Raw genomic sequence first — 13,696 nt, forward strand, 5'->3', positions numbered from 1 at the left:
TACAAGAAATAAAATATCAATTACTTGCCAATTAAAATACACAGGCACTGAAGTTTTTTCCCCTGGATGCTCCTGATATGATAGTGTGTTACTCATGGCACATTTCTCCGAAGCTTCAAATTTTAATATTAAATGAACTGAGCATTATGTTTGCGCAGTCCCCCATCATTGTGAAAGGGAGTTGAGTCGCAAGCTGATAGCTGACTGCTCATGCTGCATGAATCTCTCATGATTGCAGTTTGCAAGGTAAATGTTGAAGTACAGAAAAATTCAGGGAGTGGTAGTGACACCAAGAAAGTAGGGAAGCAAACTACATATAGCACATTGAATATTCCTCAATGCATACGACTAATGAGAAGTTTTATGATGATTGTCGTGGAATTAAATTTTCCACAAACAAATTAATTCAAGTACCAACCATGAGTGATAAGTGCATATAGACACAATGATCATGCACTCACACACCAGGAAGTATGGGGAAAAAACTTCTAGCTGTACATCAAGGCTCCATAGCTGTGCACTGTGCTTATATCAATAAGGCAGAAGAAACTTCCTTCCTGCAGGCCAGTATAGTGTTTTTTACTATTCCTGTTTATCTTCACCTCCATCATTGCTGGCATCATCCACACTTGCTCCTTCAGTATTTACAGTTTCAACTTCACCGTCAGCTTTTACAACCTCATCCTTATCATCGCCACTTTCCTTCCATTGCAAACGAATAGGTCTTCCCATAAGTTCCTACATAAAGGACAAAAGATAAGTATGATACCTCAGTGGTCTCGTCATTGGTATGTATGTAGCTCAATGCATCTTGCATTAGATTTTATGAAAAATGTAAAGGAATAGGACAGACATGAACTGTATGATAGCAGGTTCGTTATTGTAAGCCAATGGTAAAGGGACCTTATAATTGGGTCTCTAAAACAGAGAACAAGCAAGGCATCTAACAGCTGCCCCCTGAGCCGTGTTATCTTCATTTGACAGCTTACCACAATATGAGAGATACAGTTTATAACTGATAGGTCATTTTTATTTGCATCTAGATGAGATATGTGTCAAAGTAGGTATGCTACATCCTCACAAAAAAAGAAGGTAATAATATGTAGAATATTAATGAAAAACATTCACATCAAGCTTGTTGGGTCAAAGTCAAACATCATCGCAGCAGTTGATATACGGTCGATCAACATTCTAACTGTAAATTGTAAAACGTAAAAGCAGAAGTGTGTATGTAACACCTTTCCATCAAGCTCACTGAGAGCAGCCTCTGCTTCTTCTTTTGTCCCAAAGGAAACAAAACCGTAGCCAGCTGCTTTTCCATTATCGAAGATAATGTTAGCAGAAAGCGGGTTAAATTTTGAGAAGAATTCCTTGACATTGGGAGCTCTCGCTTTCCATGGAAGATTGGACACGTAAAGCTTGTGCCTCTCTATAATGGTGCCTGGAGGAGGAGGTGGAGCGGGTTTTCTCAAGCTCTTTGAAAACTGCACCTTGATTAAACGCCCCATTACATCCTAGAAAATATTGAGCATGCAGAAACTAGTATAAGAGATCCATTGGGTGAATTTCTTGACCTAAGAACTTTAATGACAAGCTCATTGAACAAAATATCAATTAGACTGATACAGTGGGCTCATGCTGTACAAATTTCAATCATGAAAGTGAGATTACATGTAAATCTATTTCCACGTGGAGTGCAAGCCGTTAATATTCAGTAAGTTGCTGGAATTGCTGAAAGCCTCCGTGGAGGAGAATGCAAAGTGGTGTCAATTGATGCCGTAATAAGTAATGTAACAACCATCTTCTAGTCGCATCTGCATTTGAACTATGTCTATCTGCTACTGTGATAATTACAAAATATATGCTCACTCGTGAAACTACAGCAAGGTGCAAACTGCAAACGAAACGCGTCAAGGCAACCGTAAACACACTCACATGTGAGTTCAGCTTCTCCACGGCGGCTGCCGCCTCCTCCGCCGTCGACATCGTCACGAACGCGAACCCCCTGTTCCTCCCATCCTTCCCCTTGATCAGCTTCACCAAGCAAACACGAGCGCTGTTTTCAAAAGCCGAATCGCAATTGAAAAAAATTCAAAAGCGCGCCTCAACGGCTCGCCGGGGCACGCGGCATTGCGCTTTCCGGGAACCGGTGGCGCGCCCTCACCTCGACGTCCTTGACGGTGCCGCACTGCGCGAAGAGCTTCTCGACCTCCGGCGCGGGCAGGGACCAGGGCAGGTTGGCCACGTACAGCTTCCGCCGCTTCTCCCCCTGCTCATCCGCCGCCGCCGCGGGGGGTGACGAGGCCGCGACGGCGGCGGCGCCCGGGAAGCGGAGGCGGAGGCCCGCCCGGTGCTGGCGGCGAGGGGAGCGGAGCGGGGGCAGAGGAGGGGCAAACTGGGAAGCCCGCGGGGCCGGGAGCGCCGCGGCGGGGTGGGGGCTGCGCGCGAGCGAGAGCGCCATTGGGTTGGGTCGAGGGGCGTGCGGCGCGGGCGATTCGTGCGGGGAATTTGGGGGGCTGGGCCTTGGGACGGCGTGGCTTGGCTGACGATTCTGCCCCTGATCGGGAGATTTTTGGGCCGGCTTGGTTTCGTTTCGGATAATGTGGTTGCCGCGAGCTGGATAATGTGAGGGGCTGGCGTTTGATTGTCTGTGGACGCCCAGCACTGCACTTTCCATTTGAAAATCTAAGAAAGCACGGCACTTCAACAGTTTCACTACCTAAAACTAAAATGGGAGGCGGCATTCAGGTGCGACCGATCGATTTTTAGCTCGGATTTGACGACACGGTCTACTTTATTTATCAGTGTAGAAATGATGCCTATAGGTATCTTCAGCGATTTCTCTTTCCTTAGTAAAATACTCCACCATTGCTCTAAAATCTCTTTCTTTCCCCAACAATTATTAGATCGTTCTACTATTGCACCCAAACTTCGCTCAAATAAAAGTAGAATTTTGACTCTCCTAATATGTTAGTTGTATTGAGATAAGATTATTAGGGAACTGTAAAACATATCTTCCAATAATCTAGAAAGAACATCCCAATACTATTTTATTAGTAGATATTTATTAGGGAAGTACTGGAGATGATATGACAAATCGGAACACAGTCAGGGACCTTTCCTTCTAAAGAGAAAAGACACATTTACAAACGTTTTCTTTTAAAAAAAACATACATTCAGAAACGTTGAGTTGGAGTAGACGTTTACACATTTTCATCTTTAACCCTTTCTACCAACAAATTTGTTGATGTATACACCTGCGGTCTGCGGATTCCACCGAGTTTTCGGCGGGGCAGAACAGGGAGCTGGACGCCTGGACCTGGACATCTCAAACCTAGTCTCCCGTATTTGTTGGATCTTGTCACGGTAGTCGGATTGTTCACGGGCTCTACTGTTTGAGATTGACGGCGACGGATGATTCTTTCTCAGACAGGGTAATAGTGTAGTCAAGTCGTCATCCTACACGCGCAAGACATAAAAATGGAACGTCTAGATTTACCGAGCTCTTGAGCAATGCAGCATACCTGAATTATCGTATCATTATTTCCTTTTTTCTTTTCGGGCAATCTATCGTTATTTCATCGAAAGCAAAAAAGTGGCAAGTTTGCACTAGTAGCAGAATCTCCCATCTTCTCTACCACGCTGGTCACTATTTTTTGTCAGTTCGTTCTTGCACTGTTTCCATCTGCCACGAACTGATATACTAGTAGTAGTATCAAACTGGAGCCTTGTGGAATGCGGCAGGTTTCTTCTACTAGGAACCTGATGATGAGGTGAGGACACGCTGTTGTTGCCAGTCCACCGCCATGTGCCATCCTCAGAATAAAAGAACACGATAAATGCAGAAACAGGAAAGCCAACGTGAGCATCTTCTTCCATGGTGAGCTACTGAGCTCGCTCTGCGACTTTGTACGTTAACTGTACATGCTAGAGATCATGATGATTGCCATTTGATTCAGGGCAGCCTAATCATGTAGGGCCAGACATCATTCAACCTTTGCTGATTTCTTAAGGAAGGAGCTTCCTGACAAGGCCCGATTCCTGGGACCTAGCGGTGGGGAAGGGACTCAAATTTTAACCTAAATAATATATAATGCAAGGATCGGGTTCTAAAAGTATCGGGTTTTAATTTTGCTAAAACATTAACAACTAAATTGGATTGTAAAAAATACACTATAATAATGATCCGTTACCACACCTGCTCGAACCTGGTCCGGCCTATAGAACCCTTTCAACATCTCCCTCCCCTTTTCAACGAAACGCGCACGCACCCGATGACGGGACGGAGAAAAATCTGTCACCACTTGGCCTTCTTTCTCTCGCCAAAGTCGCAGCTCTTCAGAATTTTCTATGCTGAAATCCAGAAGGAGGCGATGAAGAAAAAACTGACCCGCCACCCGTGCCCCGCGAGCTCGCTGCCGGAACGAAAGCGATCCGCTGGACGGGCCATAATATTGCCCGAGATAAAAGTGGCTCGATGACGGTTTCGCTAGGATTCCATCTGATCCACTCGCATTGTGCACGCCCTTTTCTCGAGCTGAGCCGCTCTCGCCGTCGCCGAGATCGCTCGGAATCCATCGCCCCCACACGAGCTTTTCTGCTTTGTTTTGATCGATCGCCCAGTCATGCTGCTGCTGCTGCCAAGTTATCGGATCAAAAGAGGGCGATCCCACGACGCGGAGTGGGGTGGGGCAGCACCTGGCCGTGTCACCATAGCACTAGGCTAGGCAGCAGCTCAATTATCTCGGTGAAATGGAGATGGGGGAGCGCGGTGGTGGGCATGAACCCTAGCGCACCCACCCACTCGCCGATTCGCCGATGCCCCCCGCGCGAAGTAGTGGAGAAATGCTCGCGAAAGCGCCGCTAGTTGAGCATGAACCGTACGCGCCCTCATGAGACCGGCCACCACCGGGAGGAAGAAATGGAGGATCCTTTCTGAAGAAATCGGGAGCGTTATCTGACAGGAGGACGTACGCGTCGCGGGGAGGAGTCGAAGGCGGCTGGCTCGTACGCCGGCCGAACTCGCCGGAAAGGAACGGAGCAAGTACGGTGGTGGCCCCCGGTTGCTTTCGTCGTGGAAAACCACCAGTAGGAACTGCCAAAATATCCCCCCGGACTCGTGACTCGTGGGCGATCTGATCCAATTCCACGTCCCAATCTTCTCCGGCCAGTTGATCTGCTAGTAGTAGCAGTATCTACCAGCCGTGGCCATCGGTGGCGCCCAGCGAGCCCCACGGTAATTTATATTCTAGCGCTGGACCGGCCGGCCGCGGACTCTAGCCATCGGCCATCCGATGGGCGCGCCCGCGTCACGGACGGCCGTGCGCGGCGCCGAACCGTGTCCGTACTCCGTCGCGACGGAGGAGGGGGCGCAGGGCCGGCTGCGAGTGACCTCAGGCGGCGGCCGAAAGTCGTTGGCGTGCGTGTGCCAGGGCGTGCGATGCCGGGGGGCGCCGAGTGGGTGGTGGGTGGGTGGCGGCGTCGCCCCCGGCAGCGTCACGCGCGGTGGTGGTGGGCGCGGCCGCATTTTCCAGCCACCTCTCCGCGCGGCGCGCGCGAGTGGGACGGGCACAGACACGGACGGACGCCGCGCCGGGCGGGGGCACGAGGCGCGGCGCAGGCGCCCACGGGCCACGGCGACGCGCGACCGCGTGCCCGTCGGCCACGGCGACCACGGACGAGCCGTGCTCTCGCACGCCAAGCGCAAGCGGACGCGGCAGCCCTGCTGCCCTTGCACGCCACAGCGCCGGCATCCTGTCCGTCCCCCCCGGGAGGCCGGCAGGGGGCCAGCAGGGCGCGCGCTCCATGTTTCGCCTTTCCCTCGGTGGGCTACGGGGTTCTTGGAGCTCGGGAGCGCGCACGTGGCGCTGCCAGTGCACGGATCACTGGGCGGGCGCCGTCCGTACGACCGCATGGATCTCGCATTCCCGCCTCTGGATCGAGCCGCCTTTATTGCGTCCAGCCGCCGACTGAAGGAGGGCCTACCCAGTACCCACGCACAGAGGGGTTTAAATGGCGGACGGCGGTTGGACGGCCACCCTTCTTCCCTTCCGTGTGGGAGGAAGGAACCCGGCCGGCCCAGCGGCGACGGTGGCGACAACGTCGGCGTCGACCGGCCGTTGTCATTGGGCGAACGGCGGGTCAACCAAGTTAGGCAGGCGGCATGGCTCAAGTCGCCGTACCCAGCGAGGGACCAGAAAACGCCGGCCGGCACAGATCGATCCCAATGCGCCGATCCGACGCAAGGCTTGATGCCCCCCAAGTGACCCCGCGCTGCCATCAGAATTCCAGCCCTGCTGCATTGCAGATTGCACGGCCGATTCTAGCATCTGGAGGTGAATGGTGCAGAGAAAAGAGAGGGAGGAGAAAGAGATCGTCAAACCAAGCAAACAAACAAAACATTTGACATTGAAGGCCACCATCCAGGAGCAGCATTCTTATCCTTTTTATTACACACGAATATGAACACCGGAGCTAGCCTCCTAACCATTCCCCATCTGTGACAGTATATATCTATATGTACAGCTGCTGCTACTATATCAAGCACTCGTAAAACTAGAGGAACTTACCCCCTATAGTAAAACTTGCAAAACTTAGTAGCGACTGATGGAGGAGAGTAACTGCTCCAACAACCTCGTTTCCTTTCGGAGGCTGGCACCAAACCCAAATGTTACTAGCACAGTAAAGAGTAAACCAGTATGAAAGTAACCACCGCACCGGCCTCCTCGTCCAGAAGCGCAGGCGTGCAATGGGGCCCTTCGTTATTGCTTACTAGCTCCTTTTGGCTGGCTATAGGTATGCAGATCGGTCGATCCGACAGCTATAGATGGTATGTAAGGGCGCGTATGCTACAGTAGTGTACCGCTGGTTCTTGGCGACGGCGGCATTGGCCTGGCGGCGCTGCTGCTGCTCTAGAACTCCACCATGAGGCTGCCGAACGGCGACCGGTGCGGCACGCCCTTGCGCCGCTTCCCGGCGCGGAAGCTGTTGGCGGTCGCCGGCGGGGTCGACGGGGTGAAGCTCTGCACCACGCTGCTCTTGTCGCTCCCGCCGCTCGTGCTCGTCGACGAGTCGCCCTCCGAGTCCGACGCCGCCGCCGCCGCGCCGACCTTGTGCTGCGGCCTCTTCTTCCGCTTGATGGCGGCGTGCTTCTTCCGGATGCGGAACTCGCCGGAGGTGCCGACGATCTGCGCGGGGTGTCGGAGAGGAACATCACAATGCTGTTGCCAATCGAACATACGACTACGAGGCAGGCAGGAATGAATGCTACAAGGGGAAATAGGGGCGGCGTCGCGTACCTTGCACCCGAGGGAGCAGAAGCGGAAGGTGTCGAGGAGGCTGCGCTCGCAGACCTCGCAGGTGTTGGTGACGCCCTTGCCGGGCCTCGGCTGCGGGCGCTCGTTCAGGAACACCACGCGCGCGCTGTTGATGATGTACGTCTGCACGCCGGTGATGTCCAGCACCTTCTGAATCTCCGACACCCGGATCACGTCGTGGTAGGAGGACCTCCGTATCTGCGCCCAGAACAAAAATAGCATCGCCGTCAGCGAGAAGCCGCCGCGGATGGAACAGGTGCACTCGCTGCCTGCCAGTTCAAGGAAGTCAGTTATCATGATCCTTGGATTTTTCCCAACGCGTACAAGGAAAGATTGGCCGTTGCAATCTTGGATGGGATACAACTAACAACAAGTCTAATAAGCGGAGGAGACACCGAGAGAAGCGCCTTTGGATGGAAGCTGCCGTTTCTTTCGAGGGAGAGAAAGGGCCCGGCGCCGGCGCCGGCAGCTCCAATCCACGGCAAGGAATGCGTGTGAAGCGCGGCGAGCTCACCTGGATGGCGTGGTGGTCGCGGTGGTAGGCGAGGCACTGGGAGCAGAGCGCGCCGTTCATGCAGTCGAGGCAGTACATGTTGCACTCGCTCTTGTGCGCGTCCGCGTGCAGCTTGCATTGACCGAAGAAGCCCGTCCTCAGCAGCGGCTTGAGCCACGGCGGCCACCGCTGGTTCTCCGCCCCGCCGCACTCCCCTCCGCCCTGCCGCATTCGATCCGGCGCCGCCATTAGCACCAATCCGGCAAAGAACCGAGGAACAGAGCACCCCCCCCCCCCCGGCCCCCCGAAAAAGGCAAGAACAGAGCGCTACAAAAGAAAAGACGTTACCATGGCGCCGCCTCTGGTGTTGACCCTGAGCGGCGGCGATTCGTCGTCGATTGCCATTTCCGATCCTCAGCCAAAAGCAGCTAGCGGCAGAGCAGGAAGAATGTGGACTGGGAGGCGAGAGGGAGGGTGGATTTGGAGGGGGAGAGGCGAGCGAGGGAAGACGAGGGAGAGGAAAAAGGCGAGGCTTTGGAAGACGAAAGAAGTGGGGGTAGGAAAGCTGAGGTCTTTGTAGACCGTGGAAAGGAAAGCAAGCAGCGGCAGCGACAAGTATCGCAGCGCCGGTGTGTGGTAGTGGTGGTAAATTACCAACAGGGAACGATGCTTTGTGTTCGTGTCATGCCAAGTCGAGGTCGAGCTCGTCCTTATCCGCTCCCCCAGCCGGACCCGGTGCGCCGCCCGCTTGGCGGCCGGACCCGACCTCTTTTTTTTTTATGGGAGCCAGATCCGGCCTCCGCTGCACTGCGCCATGAAAACAATCTTTCTTTCCTCCCCCCAGTCCCTCACCCTGCCACGCTTCGGGGTCAGGTTCAGGAGACGGAACCCTAGTCCGCCATCAGATCGCTGTTCCGTCACCGCGACCCCTCTCTCATGGCGCACTGTGCAGAGGCCACACTGAAGACTGAACAAAGGCCAGCCAGTGGCCGTGGAGTCAGTGCCCCCCAATCCGATCGTGCTGTCGAGTGGAATTTTCACCCCGAGTTGTTGCAGTCAATTCCGGGCAGCGCCACCATCAGCAGTGACGTCGCCGGCTCTGGTTGGTTCCCTCTGGTCGGGTCCCGGGCACGGGTCGCAAGTCGCAACCAGGACCCGACCCGGCGAACGTGTCCTCGTCTTCTCGCTTTGGTGGTGTTGCATGTTCATTGGCTAGGCAGAATACCTGGTGCTTCGTGCGGTTTCTTCGTCACTTGCTCCACCATGCGGCCGTAGCCCGTAGGAGGCGCCCATTCAGGCGGCGGCTAGTGCAGATGTGCCAAAGCACCCAGGCACCCAGCCACGATTTTCCTGCGGGAAAAAAGTTTACCATTCCACTAATCACGGGCCCATTTGCAGTGTCACGTCGCCGGCAGAGTCACGGCACGGCGGCACCGAGGGGAACTCGCTTCACCAGAGGGGAGGGGAGGGCGAGGCATGCGTGATGGGGACAGGAGGGATCAGATGCTCGCTTTCACATTCTCCAGCGCGCGCCGTCTCGGATGGAGCTCGCTGCTCGGATAACCTGTTCAGTTGTTCTCGATCGAGATGCTTCTGTATTGTTCGTGGCGAGCAAGATCCGTTTTTTTCCCCCCTTTTCTAATGGGTGCCTAACTTCTTGGTGGCTCGATGACAAAGTAGGCTCTAGCACAGTAGCAGTACAGTACTATATGCAGATGTTCAGTTGCGACTGATTGGTCAGTGCAGGTGCCTGCAACTAACCAAATGGTTTCTTGCCATAATCATCATTTGGGCAAGTAATGCAGGAGTAGGTCACGGAGCAGAAAATTAAAAAGATTATTGCACCTTTGCCACCATGATTAACAAAAAGTAGATGGTTTCTTTTCCGGCCAACGTACGGCAGTCGGTAGTATTGGTCAACCACCCTTGCAACGCTATTTAGACTAGCTTGTCCACCCCAGACGCTACATGACTTGCCATGGGTAGGGTGCTGAGGCTCCCACACGGGCACCATGATTTCCATGCCGCCGAGTGTACAGCTCGGGCGTTGAGTTGGATTAAGGCTCGGTTACAGCAAAGCCCCTGCCGCTTAATTTATTCGCGCCGCGGTTACGCATCACATCGGCGCCTGGAACCGGTCCTAATCCCTCGGGGGGAGACAACGATGCGCTAACCAATTAACAATTATCCGGCCGGAGAATGATGAGGCCAGATCCGGCCCGGCCCTAGCCGCGCGCGCAAGGAACAAGGGGATCGAGAAAAAAAGAAGAAGAAGCAAAACTGCTTAATTACCGCGCGATATGAAATGATGTAGCACTCGCTAGTTGTGACATCACCCCCTTTTTCTTTTCTTTTTTTACCAAAAAGACCTTTCCATTTTGCTCGAGAAATTCAAAGTCTACGCACCCTGCATTATTCACGCATTATTGGTGCCGTCTGATGTAAGCCTGATGCGCCCAGTGATCATACTACTACTAAGACTACTCATATATATCTGGTAATTATATCTATATCACGTCCCCCGCTTCACGGCCGGTCTCAAGTTCCACGAGTCGAAGCAACCAACCATCGTGCTACGTGTGCTCAGAAGCTGCCAAGGCGAGTGTGGAAGTTACGCGAGCGCTTAGCTTAAGCTTAGGGCTCCTACGACCTCGGCCCTTTCCGTGCTCCAGGAGCGCAAGCAAGCACGCCCACTGCGGCACTGCCCCAGGGAGATCGCCGTCCGATCTGGCCGGACAGCGTCGCGGCCGCGAGGAAAGGCTCCTCGAGGGCTTGTGGCTTGCCGCTCGAAGGAAAGCTACGCCGTGTCTGGCTCATCATGCCGTGCATTATTCCGGCTCCCGCGAAGGCTTTACTAAGCCTCTGCTCCGCGCCCTCCTCCATGATCGTGCAGAAAGGAAGGCGCCTCGCTGTTCCTTTCGGACGGGCGGTGGGGCCCAGAGAAGATCCAGCCGGGAAAGGAGGGCAGCTCCAATTAAAGGAGGCGAATGAAACATGCACCCATGCCGGGGGCATCCGATCATGCGATCATTGCGCCCGGCCGGCTCGGAGCATCATAACTGCAGTGGCTCGACGCTTGATTGATCCATGCATTGAGAAGTCTTTTCGGACCAGCAGATCGGGGCCTGTACAGTAGGATTTCAGGGACACGTTCGTAAGGGATACCGGTAGAATACTCGATTCAGATCAACACGTATAGCAGTTGAAACTTGAAAGCAGGGACGGTACGGAAGACTTGTGAAAAGGGAGCCGGAGTCTTGCTGCTTTGGACTTTTGCTCCGGCAAAACGGATGCGATAGATGGCGAAGCGTCCTTGCTTTCGCCGCCGAAGACTTTGGCTGCGATGCATGACGACGACGCGGGTGACCATGTCGTGCTGCTGATTTCATGGCGGCTGCCGGGGTACTACCCCTGTAACGCTTGGCCGTGCATTATTTTAGCGGCCGCCTGCGCCCGGCCTCCCTTCCAGGGCTCTCGTCGCCACTCGCCAGCCAGCCAGCCAGCGCGGCACCACCGGAGGTAGCCGTCAGGGTGTTCCGTAATAATAAAGCTGCGGGAAGGGAAGCAACCAGAACACCTGAGGTCACCTCCGGGTTCGCTCTCGGGGCGGCCGACGCCGACGGCAGCAGCGACGGATCATAAACAAGACTACAGCCAGGGGTGCCGAGGCCGTGACGCCATGATGATGGGGAGTTGGGGGGTGGGGGGGTGTTCTCGATTGCCCACCGAGGGAGGAACGGTTATCCTAGCGCCGCGCGCCGCGACGCGCGCGGTGGCGGGGCCTTTTGCGTGCCCGCGTCCACTCCGCGCCTGCGCGCCCTGGCTTCTTGGGACTTTCCGCTCTCGGCCGCTTCCTTTCTCTTCTCGGCATGGCAATGGCGACGCAGCTTCCGGGCTGGCTGACACGACCGACGGCGTCGCGTCGTGCGGGCGGGTGACAAGGCGCTTCGCTTCCAAGGGACCGGATCTGTGCGGCTCGTTAATCCGCGGACGTATGGCGACGTGCAGGCGCATGATGGGGACTCTGCGGTGCTCCCAGTCGTCCAGTCCAGTGCCTCGTCTCGAATTGCGGCTGCGCATGTACTCCGTCCTTGTGTCGTGTACATGTGCCGGGTCGTAGCGGCTTGAATTGTCTCTGTTGGTTGACCTGACGCATAAACTGCGCGGCTGTTTCGGGGGTCAGGTCTCGTGCGGTGCAAAGTCCAAACGGGACCTGTTCTTCCGCACTAGTATTTGGTAGTACGAAGCTCAGTTGACCAGAAGCAAAAATCGTAGCAAAGCATCTGTCAGTCAACTGTTCAAACAGCTATACTGAAGATTACTACTATACTGGACCTGCATCCGAGATCCCGAGTTTGAGTGTTTGACCCGACGAAGGGTCCAGGCACTGTAGCCAGAACAGCAAGCAACCCAAGCCGTGACCGGAGGAGGGCCACCACTGTTGTTGAGGTGACTGACGGCCGGGGAGCCGCCACGCGAGGGGGCCTGGGTGTTCGTGCGCGGCCTCACGTGTCGCCCCCGCACATGGAAAAGGAATCGGGGCGGCACGCCCCGGCCGGGCTCCAGCGCCGTCCCGCGGTTCCGCCACGTTTTGGCTGAAGCTTCTGGCGCGCTTCGCGTCCATCCGTCCGACGCCGCCGCATCGGGGACTCCCGCCCCCTTTGCCGGGCCAACCCTACCGTGGTCCTCACGGCTTGCCTGAACAGCGACCGTGTGTTTAACTTTTCTTTGAATCTGCTGGTTTTTCTATGGTCAAGCTCAAGCCTATCCTAGGGTGGACTAGACTGCTACTTGCTGCACAAGCCGCAGGTAGTTATCATCATCAGTGCTCCTCTGAAGATACTCTAGCTCCCTTTGAAGCACCGGGCACACGCTGCCTAGGTTTAACTGTAACGGTACACTACCGCGCTTTAGCGTGACTTTAAGGAATGCCAAAATGTGCTACATCCTTTTCTTTTCTTTTCTTTGGTTTATGGACGGTATCTATTATATTAATAAGAGAGTGTGTTAATAATAAAAAAGTGTTAAAATAAATCACCATGTTCACCCAGGTCTAAAAATTCACGCGTTAATTTAAAAAATAAGGATTTGCACCGTCGGATTTTACGAAGATCTAACGATCTAAACTAACTTAAGAGTCTATATCAAATATGATTAATAAATAGCTAATTTGGATTTAAAAATTAAGAAAAATTAGAACATGACCAAAGAGTCCATGCCGAATACGATTAGTAAATAGCTAAATTAAAAATTAAAAATTAGCAGTTGATCAAAGAGTCCCTACCGTACACGTTCGCCGAGAGGGTCTAGAAATTCTCACGTTAATCTAAAAAGAGAAGGATTTGCACCATCGGATTTTACGAAGATCTAACGGTCTAAACTAAAGAGACTATATCAAATACTATTAATAAAAAGCTAATTTTGGATTTAAAAATTAAGAAAAAATAGGATATGACCAAAGAGTCCATGCCGAATACAGTTAGTAAATAGCTAAATTCAAAATTAAAAATTAACAATTGACCAAAGAGTCCGTATCAAACATATTCGCTGAGAGGGTCTAAAAATTCTCACGTTAATCTAAAAAAAGAAGGATTCGTACCATCGGATTTTACGAAGATTTAACGGTCTAAACTAACTCAAGAAACTATATTGTCAATCAGCAAAACTAGTTTTCGTAGTGATGAAAGAAATTTTCCTCGATCATGTGTTCTCGGCCCTGCGACTGGTAAGTCAGTTCAGGCAAGAGATGATGGTGGGTCGATCACGATTTAGTCTTCTTGAATTGAAGAGGGGGGAACGAGCAGACATCTAATGATTAATTTCTATTTCTCGTTATCATGGAATTCGTCATCAAGATGGATCGCCATTACGTGGTCAATGAACTTGT

The 13,696-nt window shown here is 53.3% G+C and overlaps 2 protein-coding genes across 2 annotated transcripts; both read right to left on the reverse strand.

The window, feature by feature from the left end:
• Nucleotides 1-214: 214 nt before the first annotated feature.
• On the reverse strand, nt 215-2,483 carry LOC112901618 (28 kDa ribonucleoprotein, chloroplastic). Its single transcript, XM_025970567.1, has 4 exons — nt 2,165-2,483; nt 1,936-2,034; nt 1,239-1,514; nt 215-738 (listed from the first exon to the last, which is right to left on the reverse strand). The coding sequence occupies exons 1-4, from the start codon at nt 2,459-2,461 to the stop codon at nt 583-585; spliced, it is 828 nt and encodes a 275-aa protein (XP_025826352.1). The 5' UTR covers nt 2,462-2,483; the 3' UTR covers nt 215-582.
• A 3,893-nt stretch (nt 2,484-6,376) lies between these two features.
• Nucleotides 6,377-8,446, reverse strand: LOC112900455. Its single transcript, XM_025969319.1, has 4 exons — nt 8,158-8,446; nt 7,831-8,031; nt 7,299-7,514; nt 6,377-7,187 (listed from the first exon to the last, which is right to left on the reverse strand). Exons 1-4 carry the CDS (start codon nt 8,212-8,214, stop codon nt 6,912-6,914), a joined length of 750 nt encoding a protein of 249 aa, XP_025825104.1. The 5' UTR covers nt 8,215-8,446; the 3' UTR covers nt 6,377-6,911.
• Nucleotides 8,447-13,696: the final 5,250 nt, after the last annotated feature.

This window comes from Panicum hallii, chromosome 7 (genome assembly GCF_002211085.1).
Source record: "Panicum hallii strain FIL2 chromosome 7, PHallii_v3.1, whole genome shotgun sequence".
Classification (NCBI taxonomy): Eukaryota; Viridiplantae; Streptophyta; class Magnoliopsida; order Poales; family Poaceae; genus Panicum; species Panicum hallii.